This window comes from Petromyzon marinus, chromosome 15 (assembly GCF_048934315.1).
Source record: "Petromyzon marinus isolate PM22_M1 ecotype Great Lakes invasive population chromosome 15, UKy_Petmar_22M1.pri1.0, whole genome shotgun sequence".
Classification (NCBI taxonomy): Eukaryota; Metazoa; Chordata; class Hyperoartia; order Petromyzontiformes; family Petromyzontidae; genus Petromyzon; species Petromyzon marinus.
This window is the reverse complement of record NC_133681.1, coordinates 3,041,330-3,063,356: the sequence shown is the minus strand read 5'-3', so window position 1 is coordinate 3,063,356 and position 22,027 is coordinate 3,041,330. Positions and strand designations below refer to the sequence as shown.

At 39.6% G+C, this 22,027-nt stretch overlaps 1 protein-coding gene across 2 annotated transcripts in view; it reads right to left on the bottom strand.

Moving 5' to 3' along the window:
* Positions 1-22,027, bottom strand: part of LOC116942586 (uncharacterized) — a 40,579-nt gene that overhangs the window by 12,282 nt on the left and 6,270 nt on the right. For both annotated transcript variants that reach the window (XM_076067216.1, XM_032954665.2), the window contains 12 exons: positions 20,799-20,867; positions 18,999-19,060; positions 14,603-14,646; positions 13,669-13,786; positions 12,704-12,762; positions 12,421-12,469; positions 11,225-11,521; positions 10,819-10,841; positions 10,644-10,675; positions 2,340-2,370; positions 1,002-1,035; positions 752-807 (listed from right to left, as the gene is read on the bottom strand). In XM_076067216.1, the coding sequence (XP_075923331.1) occupies positions 752-807; positions 1,002-1,035; positions 2,340-2,370; positions 10,644-10,675; positions 10,819-10,841; positions 11,225-11,521; positions 12,421-12,469; positions 12,704-12,762; positions 13,669-13,786; positions 14,603-14,646; positions 18,999-19,060; positions 20,799-20,854 (861 nt within the window). In that variant the 5' untranslated portion in view covers positions 20,855-20,867. The remainder of the gene's footprint in view (positions 1-751; positions 808-1,001; positions 1,036-2,339; positions 2,371-10,643; positions 10,676-10,818; positions 10,842-11,224; positions 11,522-12,420; positions 12,470-12,703; positions 12,763-13,668; positions 13,787-14,602; positions 14,647-18,998; positions 19,061-20,798; positions 20,868-22,027) is intronic.

Below are 22,027 nucleotides of genomic sequence, written 5' to 3'. Positions count from 1 at the left end.
AATAAACCATATTTAAATTGGGCGAAGACCCTGGGGGCCTGGCCAAGTACAAGTTAGCAGGACGATGTCGCTCGCCTGGCCTGGGAACGCCTGGGAATTCCTCAGGAAGAGCTAGAGTCTGTGTATAGCAGTGTATAGTGGAGTGTATAGTGTAGTGACGTATAGTAGTGAAAAGTGTATAGTAGTGTATAGTGTCGTAGTGTATAGTAATGTAGTACTGGAGTCTGTCGTCATTATTATAATGACCTACTCAACACGCTGCCGCCACGACCCTCACCAGGACAAGCGGATTGAGAAACGACAGAACAAACGATACTTAAATTGTTTACAAGTCACTACAATGACAATAATATAGTGAACATACAGGCACAATAATGAGCATGTTTATATTCTTGGTTCTTTCGGTAAAGTCACGTAGAAGGGAAACAATAAATAATAATAAAAATATATAAAACAATACAATTCTCACGACGTTTCGACTGCAACACAAGCAATCATCATCAGGTGTGAGAACCAAAACAATAATTTTTTTAAAAAAAAAATTCAAATTTTCTTGTTGTGGTTTTCACACCGGATGATTATTGCTTGTGTTGCAGTCGAAACGTCGTGAGAATTGTATTGTTTTATATTTTTATTATTTTATTGTTTCCCTTCTATGTGACTTTACCGAAGGAACCAAGAATTTGAATCCCTGCAGTCACGAAAGCTTCAAATCTAAATTTAATGAGCATGTTTGTTTTGTGAAATGTACCAGAGCGATTAGACCAAGAAGTTGGTTGGGAATGACCAGTTTGTTTGGAGTTGGTCCTATATATAAAAACAGAATACAATTTTAAAGATCACAGGATGAATACAAAACACATATTTGGAATACATTTTTGTAAAGTGAAACATTTCAGACATATGCTATATGCAGATTCAATATGTAATAACTGTACCTTGTTAAAATATATCCAAATGTGTGTGTGTTTACGTGTATTAAAATGTGCACTTGTTTTTACCCTGCATTTCTTTACAGTCTTTGTTTTCTGCTCTCTTCAATGGAATAGCCACGAATGTAACATGTTAATAACATTGCTCAGAAACGCCACACAAAATTATAATACGTGACCATACTTTCAGCAGAAGACTCATTTGCACGTGCTTTACGTCCACGCAATAACAAGAATCTAATTCTGTAAAGTGCATCTCCAAATTACTGTGTGCCCGATAACCACATCACTCAGAATGTGTCCGATTTCATAAGATCTCAGGCGCTAAACAGGGTTGAGTCCGGAGAAAGCCTGAACAAGCGGCCACCGTTCAAACAACAGGTGCAAGGAGCCAACTATGTGGCTACGTTGTAAGCGGACAGCTGTCCAGCCAAATCCATTGTTGCATTGTGCTTTGCTCCAACACTGATGCTCCCTGACTTCACCAATGCACTGACCAGCACGGTAAAGTATGGTCAAGTAAGCCCCCATGTGTCGCATGGCGTGGGGAGGCCAGTCATCCAACAGCGGATCGACTTAAGGGGCTGTAACTTGTACCTGTCAAAAAAAATAGTTTTGACATGATACAAAACTAAGTTGTCTTCGGATAAGCGTGGACAAAACACGAGAAGTGATGCTGGTACACAGCGCTTTGCGCCTGTGTGGCATAACACATCGCTAAGCGTGGAGAACTGGCAACCTCTGTAGGAGCGACATGTGTTTTAATAAAAGATAAAGGCGCAGCCTTGCAATGCCTTGCTCATACCACTGCAAGCAGAAGGGGCCCACACTGGAGGTAGCCTCTATAGAGAGTCCCTCTGGAGGGTATTTGGTCTACTCTTCCATGCTGACTAGACGTTTTGGAAAAGGTGGGGATACCCACAGTTTACCCCACCACACGGGGGCAAGGGTGGAGGGGGGGGGGATTTAAGAAACTCGTCCCATTGTTTCAACTGACAAGCTGAGAAATTGAATCGACAGCGGCAACCTGTTGAACCACTCTTCCTTCCGATATTAGGAACCCCCCCCCCCCCCGGAGTTATGCACTTTCAAATGATCTCGATTGAAAACGTAACTTGTTTTGGAACTTATTTTTGTCTTCAGTTTGTTGTCCTTCCCTCGCACATCCGATTAGCGTGGTTGGCCACGTAGAGTGCAAAATAAGTACAACATACACACACACAAATTCAGTGTGCTAACCATTACACCAGGACACCATACCCCCCCCCCCTCTACCTGTTTCATAATTATCCCCAACATATGCTTCAGGATGGCTGGTTTAAACCGATGGCACGTGGATATGGAGGGTAGCATGCAGGACCACCCAGCAGTTACTCCATAAATCTCAAACAGCAATTAGGTACATACCTTGATTGCTGGTGCCTGGTCACTTTTACGTCTGCAAAGACACGTGGGGATGTTATTACATGAGCATAAAGAACAGTCTGAAGTATGTAGACAAAAGTGCAGTTTCTGCTGGAGTCTATCCAGGCAAGGCAGGAGTTATCATTTGTCCATTTCATGATTTAGTTTACACTTGTGCTCTGGGAATCCTTTCAAAACTCTCAGAGTACAACGCATCACATTGTGTAAAAGAGTAGCCGTTGGGAGGTGACATTGGGAGGTGATATTGGAAGGAGACATTGGAAGGAGATATTGGAAGGAGATATTGGAAGGAGATATTGGAAGGTGATATTGGAAGGTGATATTGGAAGGTGATAATGGAAGGTGATATTGGAAGGAGATGTTGGAAGGAGATATTGGAAAGTAACATTGGAAGGAGATATTGGAAGGAGATATTGGAAAGTGATATTGGAAGGTGAAATTGGAAGGTGATATTGGAAGGTGATATTGGAAGGTGATATTGGAAGGTGAAATTGGAAGGTGATATTAGAAGGTGACAATGGAAGGTGATATTGGAAGGTGATATTGGAAGGTGATATTGGAAGGAGAAATTGGAAGGTGATATTAGAAGGTGAAATTGGAAGGTGATATTGGAAGGAGATATTGGAAGGTGATATTGGAAGGTGAAATTGGAAGGTGATATTGGAAGGTGATATTGGAAGGTGATATTGGAAGGAGATATTGGAAGGATATATTGGAAGGTTATATTGGAAGGTGATATTGGAAGGTGATATTGGAAGGTTATATTGGAAGGAGATATTGGAAGGTGATATTGGAAGGAGATGTTGGAAGGAGATATTGGAAGGTGATATTGGAAGGTTATATTGGAAGGTGATATTGGAAGGTGATAATGGAAGGTGATATTGGAAGGAGATGTTGGAAGGAGATATTGGAAGGTGACATTGGAAGGAGATATTGGAAGGAGATATTGGAAGGAGATATTGGAAGGTGATATTGGAAGGTGATATTGGAAGGTGAAATTGGAAGGTGATATTGGAAGGTGAAATTGGAAGGTGATATTGGAAGGTGAAATTGGAAGGTGATATTGGAAGGTGACAATGGAAGGTGATATTGGAGGGTGAAATTGGAAGGTGATATTGGAAGGTGACAATGGAAGGTGATATTGGAGGGTGATATTGGAAGGTGATATTGGAAGGAGATATTGGAAGGTGATATTGGAAGGTGAAATTGGAAGGTGATATTGGAAGGAGATATTGGAAGGTGATATTGGAAGGTGAAATTGGAAGGTGATATTGGAAGGTGATATTGGAAGGTGATATTGGAAGGAGATATTGGAAGGATATATTGGAAGGTTATATTGGAAGGTGATATTGGAAGGAGATATTGAAAGGTGATATTGGAAGGTGAAATTGGAAGGTGATATTGGAAGCAGATATTGGAAGGTGATATTGGAAGGTGAAATTGGAAGGTGATATTGGAAGATGATATCGGAAGGTGATATTGGAAGGAGATATTGGAAGGATATATTGGAAGGTTATATTGGAAGGTGATATTGGAAGGAGATATTGGAAGGTTATATTGGAAGGATATATTGGAATGTGATATTGGAAGGAGATATTGGAAGGAGATATTGGAAGGATATATTGGAAGGTGATATTGGAAGGAGATATTGGAAAGAGATATTGGAAGGTGATATTGGAAGGTGATATTGGAAAGTGATATTGGAAGGAGATATTGGAAGGAGATATTGGAAGGAGATATTAGAAGGTGATATTGGAAGGTGATATTGGAAGGTGAAATTGGAAGTTGATATTGGAAGGTGATATTGGATGGTGAAATTTGAAGGTGATATTTGAAGGAGATATTGGAAGGTGATATTGGAAGGTTATATTGGAAGGTGATATTGGAAGGAGATATTGGAAGGTGATATTGGAAGGTTAAATTGGAAGGTGATATTGGAAGGTGATAATGGAAGGTGATATTGGAAGGAGATGTTGGAAGGAGATATTGGAAGGTGACATTGGAAGGAGATATTGGAAGGAGATATTGGAAGGAGATATTGGAAGGTGATATTGGAAGGTGATATTGGAAGGTGAAATTGGAAGGTGATATTGGAAGGTGAAATTGGAAGGTGATATTGGAAGGTGAAATTGGAAGGTGATATTGGAAGGTGACAATGGAAGGTGATATTGGAGGGTGAAATTGGAAGGTGATATTGGAAGGTGACAATGGAAGGTGATATTGGAGGGTGATATTGGAAGGTGATATTGGAAGGAGATATTGGAAGGTGATATTGGAAGGTGAAATTGGAAGGTGATATTGGAAGGAGATATTGGAAGGTGATATTGGAAGGTGAAATTGGAAGGTGATATTGGAAGGTGATATTGGAAGGTGATATTGGAAGGAGATATTGGAAGGATATATTGGAAGGTTATATTGGAAGGTGATATTGGAAGGAGATATTGAAAGGTGATATTGGAAGGTGAAATTGGAAGGTGATATTGGAAGCAGATATTGGAAGGTGATATTGGAAGGTGAAATTGGAAGGTGATATTGGAAGGTGATATTGGAAGGTGATATTGGAAGGAGATATTGGAAGGATATATTGGAAGGTTATATTGGAAGGTGATATTGGAAGGAGATATTGGAAGGTTATATTGGAAGGAGATATTGGAATGTGATATTGGAAGGAGATATTGGAAGGAGATATTGGAAGGATATATTGGAAGGTGATATTGGAAGGAGATATTGGAAAGAGATATTGGAAGGTGATATTGGAAGGTGATATTGGAAAGTGATATTGGAAGGAGATATTGGAAGGAGATATTGGAAGGAGATATTAGAAGGTGATATTGGAAGGTGATATTGGAAGGTGAAATTGGAAGTTGATATTGGAAGGTGATATTGGATGGTGAAATTGGAAGGTGATATTTGAAGGAGATTTTGGAAGGTGATATTGGAAGGTTATATTGGAAGGTGATATTGGAAGGAGATATTGGAAGGAGATATTGGAAGGTGAAATTGGGAGGTGATATTGGAAGGTGATATTGGAAGGTGATAATGGAAGGTGATATTGGAAGGTGATATTGTAAGGTGAAATTGGAAGGTGATATTTGAAGGAGATATTGGAAGGTGATATTGGAAGGTGATATTGTAAGGTGAAATTGGAAGGTGATATTTGAAGGAGATATTGGAAGGTGATATTGGAAGGTTATATTGGAAGGTGATATTGGAAGGAGATATTGGAAGGAGATATTGGAAGGTGAAATTGGGAGGTGATATTGGAAGGTGATATTGGAAGGTGATAATGGAAGGTGATATTGGAAGGAGATGTTGGACGGAGATATTGGAAGGTGACATTGGAAGGAGATATTGGAAGGAGATATTGGAAGGAGATATTGGAAGGAGATATTGGAAGGTGATATTGGAAGGTGATATTGGAAGGTGAAATTGGAAGGTGATATTGGAAGGTGAAATTGGAAGGTGATATTTGAAGGAGATATTGGAAGGTGATATTGGAAGGTTATATTGGAAGGTGATATTGGAAGGAGATATTGGAAGGAGATATTGGAAGGTGAAATTGGGAGGTGATATTGGAAGGTGATATTGGAAGGTGAAATTGGGAAGTGATATTGGAAGGTGATATTGGAAGGTGACATTGGAAGGAGATATTGTAAGGAGATATTGGACGGAGATATTGGAAGGTGATATTGGAAGGTGATATTGGAAGGGTATATTGGAAGGTGATATTGGAAGGTGATATTGGAAGGAGATATTGGAAGGAGATATTGGAAGGTGATATTGGAAGTAGATATTGGAAGGTGAAATTGGAAAGTGATAATGGAAGGTGATATTGGAAGGTGATATTGGAAGGAGATATTGGAAGGAGATATGGGAAGGTGATATTGGAAGGCGTTATTGGAAGGTGATATTGGAAGGAGATATTTGAAGGTGATATTGTAAGGTGATATTGTAAGATAATATTGAAAGGTGATATTGGAAGGAGATATTGGAAGGAGATATTGGAAGGAGATATTGGAAGGTGAAATTGGGAGGTGATATTGGAAGGTGATATTGGAAGGAGATATTGGAAGGTTATATTGGAAGGAGATATTGGAATGTGATATTGGAAGGAGATATTGGAAGGAGATATTGGAAGGATATATTGGAAGGTGATATTGGAAGGAGATATTGGAAAGAGATATTGGAAGGTGATATTGGAAGGTGATATTGGAAAGTGATATTGGAAGGAGATATTGGAAGGAGATATTGGAAGGAGATATTAGAAGGTGATATTGGAAGGTGATATTGGAAGGTGAAATTGGAAGTTGATATTGGAAGGTGATATTGGATGGTGAAATTGGAAGGTGATATTTGAAGGAGATTTTGGAAGGTGATATTGGAAGGTTATATTGGAAGGTGATATTGGAAGGAGATATTGGAAGGAGATATTGGAAGGTGAAATTGGGAGGTGATATTGGAAGGTGATATTGGAAGGTGATAATGGAAGGTGATATTGGAAGGTGATATTGTAAGGTGAAATTGGAAGGTGATATTTGAAGGAGATATTGGAAGGTGATATTGGAAGGTGATATTGTAAGGTGAAATTGGAAGGTGATATTTGAAGGAGATATTGGAAGGTGATATTGGAAGGTTATATTGGAAGGTGATATTGGAAGGAGATATTGGAAGGAGATATTGGAAGGTGAAATTGGGAGGTGATATTGGAAGGTGATATTGGAAGGTGATAATGGAAGGTGATATTGGAAGGAGATGTTGGACGGAGATATTGGAAGGTGACATTGGAAGGAGATATTGGAAGGAGATATTGGAAGGAGATATTGGAAGGAGATATTGGAAGGTGATATTGGAAGGTGATATTGGAAGGTGAAATTGGAAGGTGATATTGGAAGGTGAAATTGGAAGGTGATATTTGAAGGAGATATTGGAAGGTGATATTGGAAGGTTATATTGGAAGGTGATATTGGAAGGAGATATTGGAAGGAGATATTGGAAGGTGAAATTGGGAGGTGATATTGGAAGGTGATATTGGAAGGTGAAATTGGGAAGTGATATTGGAAGGTGATATTGGAAGGTGACATTGGAAGGAGATATTGTAAGGAGATATTGGACGGAGATATTGGAAGGTGATATTGGAAGGTGATATTGGAAGGGTATATTGGAAGGTGATATTGGAAGGTGATATTGGAAGGAGATATTGGAAGGAGATATTGGAAGGTGATATTGGAAGGAGATATTGGAAGGTGAAATTGTAAAGTGATAATGGAAGGTGATATTGGAAGGTGATATTGGAAGGAGATATTGGAAGGAGATATGGGAAGGTGATATTGGAAGGCGTTATTGGAAGGTGATATTGGAAGGAGATATTTGAAGGTGATATTGTAAGGTGATATTGTAAGATAATATTGAAAGGTGATATTGGAAGGAGATATTGGAAGGAGATATTGGAAGGAGATATTGGAAGGTGAAATTGGGAGGTGATATTGGAAGGTGATATTGGAAGGTGATAATGGAAGGTGAAATTGGGAGGTGATATTGGAAGGTGATATTGGAAGGTGACATTGGAAGGAGATATTGTAAGGAGATATTGGAAGGAGATATTGGAAGGTGATATTGTAAGGTTATATTGGAAGGTGATATTGGAAGGTGATATTGGAAGGAGATATTGGAAGGAGATATTGGGAGGAGATATTGGAAGGTGATATTGGAAGGAGATATTGGAAGGTGAAATTGGAAAGTGATAATGGAAGGTGATATTGGAAGGTGATATTGGAAGGAGATATTGGAAGGAGATATTGGAAGGTGATATTGGAAGGAGATATTGGAAGGTGATATTGGAAGGAGATATTTGAAGGTGATATTGGAAGGTGATATTGTAAGATGATATTGAAAGGTGATATTGGAAGGTGATATTGGAAGGTGATATTGGAAGGTGATATTGGAAAGTGATATTGGCAGGTCATATTGGAAGGTTATATTGGAAGGTGAAATTGGAAGTGATATTGGAAGGTGATATTGCAGAGCTATTTCTGAGATCACTCCAATGACCCCTTATCCGCACATGCGTTGCTCCACTTTCCAACATATCCTGCTATACAGATGTTCATTGCTTGGGCAATCAACCCATATTAAAACAAAAACAATTCTGAACTTAAATTTTAAGTTATTGCGTCCGATCTTTGATTACTTAGCCGAGACCATAAACTCACTACACTTGACGACCTGGGTTAATCTCAGGAGACCGAAACCTGACACTGAATCAAGGATCTCAGGACTTTGACTTCAGGCTACCTCTTGGCAAAGTAGGATTTTAAAGACCTATATTCTTCCCGAAAAAAATGTATTGCTCCGCAAATACATGCACCTGTTTTCCACAAACAACAGCCATTCCATGTAATTGTCTAGGTCAGGGGTTGTGCGACCTGTAACAGACCAAAAGCCAACAAGTACCTATGTATTCTGCAAAGAGCCAAGAGTATATATAGACAATCTTGATTTGAAGTTTTCGTGACTGTTCGATTGCAACACAAGCAATCGTCATCAGGTGGAAAGCTACAGCAGTCGAACTGCTGAACAAGAAAGGGCTGCTGCAACAAGAGGTTATATAGACAGGTTTGAGGTGGGTGTCACCCAAGGGTAAGTAGGCGGGGTCAGAGATGGAAAGGAGTCCCATCGCCGTACGCATGCGACCGAAACGTCGTGGATTTATTATTTATTTTTCTTTCTACCTACGTGACTTTTCCAAAAGAACCGAAGAGTATATATAGACAGTTTTCGGCACAACACGGGAGACATTCATTATTCTTTGCTACCGTGACACTACGTTCTACGTTATGCCCCTTCGATAGAGCTGCAGCTGGCGAATTAAAGAGCCACACGGGGCTTGGGAGACGCCGATTGGCCCACCGCTGGTCTGGGTTGTTATATCACAGGAGCAATATGCCACGTTTTCGACGTCAGCTTTTGGAAAATCTGTGTCACCTCATCTTGGTCGTAACTCGGGCCCCTCTTTGTAGAGCAGCACTGAAAAAAAAAACTGCCTTTGGAGGAATCAGTGAGCTATCACACGTTCTAAAAATAAAAAAACACCGATGGCACGTGTTCGTTTCAACTCATATTTGTCACATCGAATGTGGAAGACAGCATCCACCGTAAGCAATGGAGCACAGAAGTTGGACATGTAACGATCCTATCAGGTGCGCATTTAAAAAGCGAGTCTCATTTATTCGGATGCACGGATGGAATTGTGCGCATGAAACATGATTGTTTGTTGCTCATATACGTTGTGTGTAGTTGTTTCAAGGGAGTCAAGCAGACACTAGAGGCTTTCAGTTTACCAAAATCGAAAAATAAATAATCCGCTCTGGCATCGAATTGAAATCCCTGATCGTGACAATTAATCGAATCATTCCACACCTACTATGAAAGCATTCAGATCACCTCCATTGCACAACACAATTGAAACACTATCATAATAGATAGCCCTTTCTTAATCCATTAACAGATGAAGTCCTCCCCTTGCCATGTCAGTGTTGGGAATTGGTCGGCTATATCTCGCCACGCAGGTCAGCACAGGTTGGTTCAGATATCACATGCTCCTCATGTTAGCCATGGCCGGGAGTTAAACTCTGGTTGCCAGGTTTGCAGTGCAGTATGCTAACCACCGTTGCCACCGTTGCACAATGTGGTACATAAACTCTAACTGGATCATTCATCGTTGGCCCCTAGAGTCATATACATTACTCAAAAGCACTACAGCATTGGTTGAGAATTTTATGCAAGCAATTATAATCAAGAGGATCATTGAGCCAATCATGTTACCACTTAAATTCATCACATGGACTTGTGCTTCGACTACAGTAAGGCAGTATTACAATGACCCAGAACGTATTGATACAGTACATACTAATGTGCATTGTTCGTGCATGGCACATTTTTTTGTGCTGTACCTATTTAGTGGCAGAATGATGGAATAAATAGCCACAGTACAACATCATGTATCCAATTAGTTGGGGACTAATGTATGGATGGACATGTGAAATATCGGACATATGAACATCTCTATAAAATGAGAGTTACACCACGCACAAATACTGCATTAGGTGTGGGCAATTAATTTGTCATGACGGATATGTGATGGTCGGATATGTGACATTGCACTGTACATGAAGTGGAATACAGTTTATTGCTCCGCTTGTAAATTTAAAGAAGTTGTGATTTTAGTTTGGCTGACAGTAGTACAAAATATAATTATTTAAAACAGCATTTATTATTTTAGCAACCTACCCAGGATGTTGTCCAATCTTTGGTCTGTCACTCTGAAAGTAAGACAATGACAAAAAAAAATAACGAATCATCAGCTTTCCTGTTTGTAAAATAAAAGTGTAAAATTAATGCGTTATTTAAAAAAATGCACTTTGGTGTGGATGGTGGTGTCACGGCACAATAGCATTATCCCCACCTCTGGAACAGGCGGGCGAAATTCTGCAAAATATAGACAGTGATCCAAATGAATTCAACAAAACCATCAGTGTAATCTGGAATCAGGCACTTCATGACAATCTTTGATCCGATGTTTGAAGGTAAAAAAATATCATCCTACATCTACATTCGTATGTTGCGTGTTGAAAATAAATAAAACTGTGAAAGGATTCTATTTTATAAAAAAAAAAAACTAATACGGGTGCTTGTCGTTTAAAAACCCTACGACATTCATAACATTTTAACTTTATTTTTTAAATCTGTTACGCAATTTGAACGCTGCAAAACACTTGTTTAATAACACTTCACACGTATAATCCAACGCATAATAATTTCACGCACGGTGTAATTCGAATGTAGAAAAACAAGCAAGCTGGCACAAATACCTGAATTAATTTGTTTGCTGCCACCTCCAGGGATTGGTGGTTTTTTTGGCACCTGTGTATTGTTTGGATTTTGATTGCACAGTTTTCTTGCCGCAGGGGTATCTTGATTGGCCAACGTTGGCACAAAACCTAGCCTGGGTTTGACTGGATTAGATGCCGGATGGCTTGAAATGGACACTGGAGGTCTGAAATCTGGGTTTTTTAAAACAGGGGGCCTGGGTGGTTCTGGGGTTACAATACCACGGCCCCTTTCATAATTCGCTTGCATTGGCTTTAAGCTCCTTATCACCTGAGGGGCTGATACAAAAAACAAGCACAGCATTCTTCTTCAAATGTCATAAAAGTCACACGCACAATGATAATTATGCGGGTCAATATACCATGTTCCAAACGAATGTGTAGCTTCGTCGTTCGAGTATTGATGTCGCCAGTCTAGTTTTGCTGTTTATCTGTATATCTACATGCCACGCAGACGAGCCACACCAACTGAGCAGTGGCCAGGTCGCTTTTGAAAAATAAGTTGACACCTCAGTTGGCTTTGCCTGGTACGATGGGGCATGGTTTAGTTGTATTTGTATGCGTTTGGGTGATTTCATTACCTTTCTTGCACTCATATTCTTGGTTCTTTCAGTAAAGTCGCGTAGAAGGGAAACAATAAAATAATAAAAATACAAAACAATAAAATTATCACGACGTTTCGACTGCAACACAAGCAATCATCATCAGGTGTGAAAACCACAGCAAGAAAATCGTCGTGAGAATTTTATTGTTTTGTATTTTTATTTTTTTATTGTTTCCCTTCTACGTGGTGACTTTACCGAAAGAACCAAGAATATGAATCCCTGCAGTCACAAAAGCTTTACATCAAAATGTCTTGTATGGTTTATTGTTGTAACGATCTTACCCGCCCCTACTGAACATCTATGAAAAAAAAATCTGTATAGCTCATCGGATTCCTCCACTATAAATACATATTCTGATTCTGAAAAAAATGGTCCAGAACCCTCCAGACAAAGTAAGTTCTTTTTTTTTTACAGACAACTTTATTACATTGATATTATTGATATTATTTTCTATTTTTATATATACTGTTGATTTATGATCGATCAACAAATAACGTTACAAGAGATCAATGTGACATTTGAGAAAGAAGTGAAGAATGCACGATGGATGAAAAAATACCGAGATATACTTACGCGAATTCTGATTAGGATCGATATAGGATTCCTCAGCTGTTTCATAAATCTAGGAAAATGTTAAGTAAAAATAAACACATTCAAGACGTATTATAAGACACGGAAAGAATAACACGTATCGGAAGTGGTGTGTATTTTTTTTTTATCTTGTAGCAACTTGAAATGTTTCAGTTAGGACTTGAAAATATGTATGTTGAGTATAATTTATGCCATTGTGTTCTATGTATTAAATCTTGGTGGGGGAGAATATCACTTTAAATAGCATTGTTATGCTTATACTCACCTCATGTTGTGGATGTTGTTGTTTTTGTTGATTGTTTTCCCATGGAGAACGTACAACGTCTGGTTTTTAAAATAAAGTAGTACGTTAAATATTATTTGAGTCGCAGTCTTAAGTCTTGTCAATGATAATAATTAAATAATTGCTTTTTGTCTCGTCGACTAGACCAGTCAAAGTTTAAGGTCATTGTCAGTCATTAAATGTTTGCCTGAGTGGGCATGTCATTTTTGCAATTCCACCACCAATATTGTGACATCAGCCAATCAGTGATCTCAACAGTCATCTAAATAGTAAAACAAAAATATTTGTATACAGCACATATAGTTCATTATAATGTTGGGTCTTATTCAGTTTGCTGCTGTTACTAATAACATTGCTGTAATAAAATATCGTAGTTTAAACCTTCATCCAGACAAGATCTTGTCTGGCGGCCGCGTCGCCATTTGAAAAGAGCAGCTGACTTGGCACTACTTGGGAAATAATAAACGGGTAGATTTTGAACTTCTAGTTAGCTTTAAGTAGTTAAATTCAGTCATCCTTGGGTCTTTCCTTGGTAGTATTCGTCATGCTTGACAGTTGTCGAATGATACTTTTTTTTATTCATATACACGCATATGAAAAAGCATTTTTAAAGCAATGTTCTTCAGAGGGGAAGGGTGGGTGGTAATGTTGGCACAGTTGTTAGTGACGTTGCCCTCTGAACCCAGCTACCCGAGATCGATTCTCAGCCACGTCCAACATCAGTGGTGATATCTGAATCAGAATCTGTACTGATCCTGGAGAAATCCGATGAGCTATGAAGCTCTTTTTTTCCCAGTAGGGGTTGGATCTGACCCAATTCTGGGTCCCCCACCACTTCCCCTTCAGCAAACAAGACCCCAATGGGACCCTCATCCGGCAGTGAATTGGAAAGAAAGGGATGCGCATTGCCATTACTCCTTGTTCTTTAGTGAAAAAAGGGCACGTACCGACATAGGGTTTTTCAGCACTATTCGTCTTGTAAGAGAATGGAATTTTTGCCTCTGACTCGGGTTCTTCGTACATGTCCTCTTCGATGGGCGAATCGTATTCACTGTCACTGGAACTCTGAGGAAGGCACACTTCTCTGTGAGCAACAAAAGTCATCTCAGACCACCGAGCTTGCTGATGACGAGTGCTGCCAATTTGGATCGCCCCTCATTCATATTACGCTCGGGAATGATGGGAAACACAACGCAGTCCACACTGAACAATGACGCGAAATGTGTCACTGCACACAACCACATGAAACACAAGCTAAGCATAGTGTCCTCTTCCTAGCTGCTGTTAACGACGGTAGAATTTAGGGTGACCCGTTTGTGAGATACCTCACTGATTTTTGTACGGCCCCCTTTCTTCACAACGGGTGGTTGCATATTGTGAACGTGATGGCTGCGTGCGTGAAGATATTTTATAAGCGTATTCAAATTGGTGGGAGACATGTATAGGCGGTTGAATTATAAATTGTATTATCCTTAATGTCTCCGTTATTTTAACGAGGTATCTATAAAACTATCGCCCTCAAACGTACATCGTGCAAATCATATTTTAACTTCAGCTTAAAATATAGCAGAAGAACTCCTACGTCAGCAGTTCTCCTGCTGTGTTTGTTTCACACCTGATGACGGTTGCTTGTGGAGCGATCGCCGTGATTTCTTTTATTTTCTACCTACGTGACTTTACCGAAAGAACCAAAGAGTATGGATTCCTGCAATCACGAAAGCTTCAAATAAAGACTTAAAATATCATTTCCAAGACTAAAAATATTGTGACGGGCAAGATATCGGCACATTACAAGTTATCTTTTTACGCTGCTTTTACTTTCATAGTGAATTAAAGTATGTTTACGCTTTCATCGCACATGGATGCTGAAGTTGTACGTACAAATTCGTTAGTAGGCCATTCTTGGACGAGCTCTTCTTGACATTCTGATGAGGATGAACACAAAATCAGAGTAATATCAGATTAAATATTCGAGGCGTCATGCACGACACTGAACCATGTAGAGCTGTATACGGTATTGCAGTTAGCCTGACGGCTTCGTGTTAATCCTACAATATTAACACTGAGCACTAGATGTCAGAAATGTACAACAAATAAAACTCTAGCTCGAGCACCCCCTTCAGACTTCAAAAAAAGTTTAATTTAATATGTGCAATCTTGATTTGAAGCTTTCGTGACTGCGAGGATCCATTCTCCGGTTCTTTCGGTAAAGTCATAAATAAAGTGCATTACATACTTTCATGCACAGCACTTTTAACAAGACAAAAGCGCCCTTCCATTCGTTTCAAATAGTGAAGCACAATTTTCATCGGACCTCGCCAAAATAGAATTGTAAAGTCTGGGTAGCAGAGGCACAATTGGTTTAGCGCGACTTGCTCTCATTATCTAGTGACATAAGTTCCATTCCAGGCCACTAATAACATCAGTTGCAAACAACATTCGGTCTTGGGATAAACCCCTCCGACCTTTTCCCCAACTCGCACTGATCAGACCTGTGAACGTGCAGTCGAAACAAACCATCTTCAGCCGCGCCATCCATCACTCGATGAAGGAGGCATTCATCTTAGCGATGGCTTATCTTCACACGCCATTGTCTATACGCTGCTGGATACATTCCTCTCGCTCGTAAGGCCATTTGCTGCTGCTACTGCTGCTTCCATCCTTCTCAATGCCGCGTGTGAACCGATCTCTTTGCTCTGTCTCTGTGGCAGTCTCCCTCCATGGAATTGGTTATTAAACTTTCCTTCAGCCTGCACCCCTTTTGGCTCTCAATCGTAATTTGTTTCGATTTAAAGCTTTCGTGACTGCAAGGATTCATCTTCTTTGGTTCTTTCGGTAAGGTCACGTAGAATGAGAATAAAATAATAAAATAACACAATAAAATTCTCACGACGTTTCGGCCACAACGCAAGCGGCCGTCTTCAGGTGAAAGGAAGCTCTGTCGTCCCGACAGGTCTGTACCTTTCACCTGAAGACGGCTGCTGGCGTTGTGGCCGAAACGTCGTGAGAATTTTATTGTGTTATTTTATTATTTTATGCTCATTCTACGTGACCTTACCGAAAGAACCAAAAAGACGTAATTTGTTTGTTGTTTATTATGTTGTTAATAAATACATAGGTAGTTGTACTTACGTTCCCGTGCTTAATGTGTGTTTTTGATGATTTTACCTTCTAAAAAAAAATCTGGCCGTGTCTCGCACCCCCCAGAAAGGGCATCTCGCACCACCCAGCGGGGCTGCTGCACCCCGGGTTAAGAAGAAAAATTACCACCGCTCTTTGGATTCAGTCCCTCGTTCGGCTGTCATCGTCCCTTATAGTGGCGAGTCCTGCTCAATCCCACGTCATTGTCTTCATTATTGGCAATGTGGAATGTCTTTGATTTGTGGTTAGTTCCCTAAGGGGCCGTACATAAATGACGTCACGCGATTTTGGACGATTTTTGACCCCCCCCCCCTCTCGTCACACGGCGTCACAAAAAGTCAGACCACCCCTCAAATATGACGTCACAAAACTCTGCCCCCCACCCCCCCCCAAAACCATATTTTGAAAATAAAACATGCTTCAAATCGCTTTAAACTATTGTCATTGTAGTGCGTATTTAATGTGGCGCTGCACTCTGATGTTGTAGGAGAAAACATTTATTTAAAAGTCTATTTAATTAAGTAGAACGTATTCTTAGCTCTTTCGGTAAAGTCACGTTGAAGGGAAACAATAAAATAATAAAAAAACATATGAAACAATAAAAATTCTCACGACGTTTCGACCATAACACAAACTGTCGTCATCAGGTGTGTCGGTTTGCATTAATTTATTATTATTATTTTATTGTTTCCCTTCAACGTGACTTTACCGAAAGAGCTAAGAATATGAATTACTGCAGTCACGAAAGCTTTAAATCAAAATTTAAGTAGAACGTGTTGTCTATATTTATTTAAAGTTGCGCATTTTGATGTGACGTCACGTTTCTCAACCCCCCCACCCCTCGTCACACATCGTCACAAATACCTGACCCACCCCCCTAGGTGCGTGACGTCATTTATGGACGGCCCCTAATCCGTGTGTTTATTTTTTTCTGTCGGTGGAAATATCAGGATGACTCTCTCCACACTTTTCAGATTCCCCCCCCACCCCCCTCCTATTTGCTCACGGTTTTTTTAATCCATGTCCAAGCTGGCAGTACCCAGTGATTGGAACCTTTTTCTTTAGAAACATTGGTGTACTCTTTTTCATCATCATCATGTTCAACTCTCCAAAGGAACTCAATCCTGTTCTTGACCCGCCCCTCCTGCACATCTGTAAACAAGAGCTTCATAGCTCATCGGATTTCCTCAAGAAAAAATAAAGATTCTGATGTTTCATCGTTTTTATCAACACATTCTGGTATCTTGAATGGTAGTGTCCTTTCAAAGATACATTTTTATTGCTTAGTACATTTTAATTCAAAATTAGTTTTTGTAAATGCAATGATTATTAGTGTCATTATATACCTACTAGCTTTTTTGCCCGTCCAAGGACGGGTGTAGATTGCAGTAAATGTGAAATATTCTACAGAAAAATTGTTCAGCTCATAATTATTAATGAGGGGGGGGGGGGGGTTGCCCTATGTGGCGTGACGTCACCCGCTATGGTTATTGTGGAGGGGTGCGGCATGTGGAGTGACGTCACCCCCTCATGGTTGTGGAGGGGTGCGGCATGTGGAGTGACGTCACCCCCTCATGGTTGTTGTGGAGGGCTGCGGCATGTGGAGTGACGTCACCCCCTCATGGTTATTAATTAGGGGAGGGTTGCAGCAAGTTGAGTACGCGACCTTCTTGTGCGTCAGTGTAAATTTCCACGCGGGCATGAATATTAATGAAGGGGGGGAGGCCTCTTTTGCAGCGACGTCACGCACGGATGTAGCACTGTGCTCCATATATTTATTTTTTTACCGTCACTTTCACTAAAGAAACGTCACATTTGTAAGCGACTTTGCGTAATAAATTATTTAATTCAGCTCGACCTTCCTCTGCGTTAGTGTAAAAATCCACCCACTCATGAATATTCATGAGGGGGGTGGGCCTCATGTGGAGTGACGTCACGCGCGGGACGGACAGACATTTCTGGGTGATTATAGTAGGTAATTTTAAATAATTCCAATACATTTTAATTGTGATTAATTCAATTCGGAATATTTAAAGTAATGTATTAAAAAGATGATTCGTGCTAAAATTACGTAGTAAATTTTTGCCGTAATTTTGTGAAAATATAAACACCTTAAATGCATAGTAATAGGTTTTTACCCTTTCATCTGGCACAAAAACTGACACCTTATTCAAGGGATCATGCTTGCAATAACCACAACACAAGTAGTCAAAATGCAAACAAAAAAGACAACTCTGATAATAATATGCACTGTCCTTGAATATGATTGGTCCACACCCGAGACGGCTTTTCTTAGAGCCTAGTCTCCACTGGTGTTGGACCAGAAGACGCCAAAAGGCGTACAACTCAAAAACAGCGCACCATCAGAGTATTAAGACCTTAAATGCATGTTTAATTATATATAGGGGATGTATAGCATTAAAAAATGAAATAAAAACGTATAGCTAGCTGCATTAGACGTAATTTTCAGTACACTCTCGCCAAAAGAGAGAACATGCAGGAGGAGATATCCAACGTAGAGATGGAGCGATAAGAGCAGCTTATGTTCTGGAGCAAGATGCATTGCTGCATCATGAGACCGTGTGAGATGGTGATGCCTTGACGAATCTTTAGTCAGTAGTGGATTGATCACGGCCACTGCTACTACAGAAAGTAGCGTGTAGCCAATGTGCACGTTTATATTCTGCATGTAAAGCAAAGTAAAAACCAAGTCTTGGATTATTTTGATTTTTTATTGTATTATTAACACGTGGAAATTAATCGAGATCTTGACAGCATATCATAATCGGGAGCCTCCCTATTATGCATCTATATCCCCAGGACTTCACGAAAGTGTCATTGTAACTGGCCCTAAGACTTTGCAGTCCATCAATTATCTGCGAAATAATACGGAACACTTTTTTACCCTAAAACAAGCTTTTGGATTTAACTTACAGGAAACATATTCTTGGTTCTTTCGGTCAAGTCGCGTAGAAGGGAAACAATAAAATAATACAAATATAAAACAATAAAATTTTCACAACGTTTTTTTATTATTTTATTGTTTCCCTTCGACGTAACTTTACCGAAAGAACCAAGAATATGAATCCCTGCAGTCACGAAAGCTTTAAATCTAAATTGTACATGAAACACTCACCTTGCAGGTCACTATTCACGTGCAACTTAGCAGGCAGAAACTGTGCGCCCTGTTCGACATTCCTGTAATGATAATCCCGAACACACAATTTACGCGCACACAAAGAAGTGGGGATGTAACAATCTTCTGTTCAGAATATCCCTTTAGAATATCTGAATGAAGATGAAAGCGCAGACGTAGTCATGTTGAAGTTCCGTGCAAAACTTGTTACTACTGGCCAAGGCTAATTAGAGAATCTATCGAAATTGAGAGAAATAAAAAAGAATTTAACCGTTCGGATAGCTACAGAAATAGTGCTGCTTGGAAGGGAATCATCAAATAATAAATTTGTTTCAATGCATGCCTATACAGGCCACTATACTGTTGAACAGACAATTACTGATATTTTAGTACACATAATCGACATCAGGCACAAGAACAATGGGCTTGCATAATACACATGCATAATGCCGTCGATTACCATATAAATAACACAACCGGCAATCGATACACAATGTCATTTATATGCATTAATTAATCCCTCCCCCACTTCACTCAAGAAGGCCTCACAAGTGACGTCATCACATGTACCCCTCTATTTAAGGAACGAAACAGGAGGATTTATCTACAAATCTGGCTGTCGCCTGATGAAGCTAGTTGTAATTACTGGCGAAACGTCGTACTCAGATTGTAAATGTGGATTTGCTCTCCAACACACCGGTGTGCTGTACTAGTAACGAATTTGCATGTTCTGTTTACGTGACAAATCTTACTAATTGGCTGTGTCGAGTGGTGGCGGATTTAATGACAATTTTATATATTTACGCGATCTAAACCCAAAAAAACCTGTATTATGGATTAAGCAAAGTAGTTGCAAAAAAAATAAAGCATTGTGTTGATATTTATTTTAGGATATTATGGTAGCAGCATTACGCAAAAGAAATGCAGACAAAATACAAAATAGCACTTTTACAGCCAACAGATTATAAAACAAAATAATCCATGATGCAGCAAACGTTTTATGTACAGTATATGTTACAATGCGATCAAGAGAGTATGTCACGTTTTCAGTTTCCATGTGGTCTATACATTCACACATCTGCAAGTTCCGCTAATTACCATTGCTATTCGCTGTTTCTGAACGTCTGCACTCTACATTAATGTGGAATAATGGAATGTATTGTAAGCTAAATTTAGTTATAGTGGAAATAACTAACTTGTATTGTAAATTGTTTCAAAATGTGATAAAATACAATTGAAAGTACATTTTCAAAGAAAGTTATGAAGCAAATAACAGCAATAATGTTCATAAAATTTGTAACATTTTAACTATTCTGTTGATGCCCAATGGGATACAACAGTGTTCTCTGTTAAATAAAACATTTCAAGGTGACTCAGAGGTCAGAACACTGGGTTGGCATTGCTGAGATCGTGGGTTTAAATTTGGGCAGGCCTGAGTGAATTAACTGGGACAGTCCACTCACCAATGACTGCACAAAAACACCTACATTAGTTTTGCTTTGGATTTGGCTACATGTACAACCTTGAGGATACAAAACATCACTTTGTCATCAACTAGCATGTACTCTGTGGCAAAGCACGTTCCATGGTTCTTTGGGTATTCCATGGTTCTTTCGGTAAAGTCACGTTGATTACTTTACACAAAGATTCGTAATCTCCTTCCAAAGACCATTCTCTAACATCGAGTGATGCACCACTCTGCGAGATTTCCAAGTTGATTCTTCATCGCGTAACGTGATGCCAACGACACAATCAGGATAACATTGGGGACAAAGAGACAACATTAATTCTAGTACTTGCCTTGCTTTGAATGCCGGCAGGTTGCGTCTCAAATTACGCTGAAAATCGTGAGCCATTTCTCGTATTAAACTGTGAAAAATAAATGCACACACTCAAGAATTAATCCTCCGGTAACTCAAACTGTCAAGGCAAATAACGCATTCATCCAACTGGCCAATAAAGTTTGGCAATGTGGCTACACATTTTTGCGGAGGTAAACAGACCGAGATGTAATTTTGATCAGGTATACATGAAAATGATGAGACATTCATGAGATCATATGCGAGTTTAACATTTTGAAGCCGCCTATCGTATTTAAATATGTATTAAGCCAGCTTATTTCTAATATGAGACAATTCAAATAGAATGTAACATTTAAAAAAATAAGCAATGTAAATTTTGACATCGCTGGTTGATGTGTTTTTGTGTTGTACGACGTTTGTCGCCTCGCCATGATGTCCACTGCTTTGCTCCACGTGGAACTGAACATTTTACTGTATTCACGACGACAGTACAGTCTATTCCATTACGTGCAGAAGCTTTCAGCAGATTAAGTGAAACGTCGGACATCACGCCGAACAGTATATGCGGTACAACCCGACAACACATCGTGCTCGCGGCTTCTTCAGGAAACGAATGTACTGCTGAACAATATAATTCAGATCCTGAAGGAGCTCTCAGCGCACAAAGCAAAACGTCGGACATCACGTCGAAACACAACCCGAAAACACATTGGAGCGCAATACAGCACAACCGCAAAACACAACGCTATGCAGTATTAACGTCGAAAGGTAAAAAAAGAAATGTGTACTCAATCTGTTACTGACTTGGGCTTCAACAGAAGTGGAAAGGAGGCCAAGTAGCCTCTAGAACCTTTGTACAGAGGTGGGACAAGTAACTTGATATGTCATGTCAGCGTTCATGCTTCCTCCTTCCCGTGGCTGTTTGCCATTGACCTCAAATGATTTCTTGCCACTCTCCACCCCCAATTTCACATACCACAGCTCAAATAAACTTATATACGTCAGTTCTTGTTCACACATTCCAGGAATTTCAATGGTTTCCAGGGAGAATCATAATTATGGTGTTATAGCCAACACTTAAGCTAAACACACTTTTGATAACAAAAGTGACTGATGTATTGGGTAGAGGCCGTACATTAATTTATTTTCTTTTTTAGTGGTGACTGGACGTGATAATCGATTATTCATTGACAGGAGTGTATATTCTGCATTAGCAAGTCCTCGTTT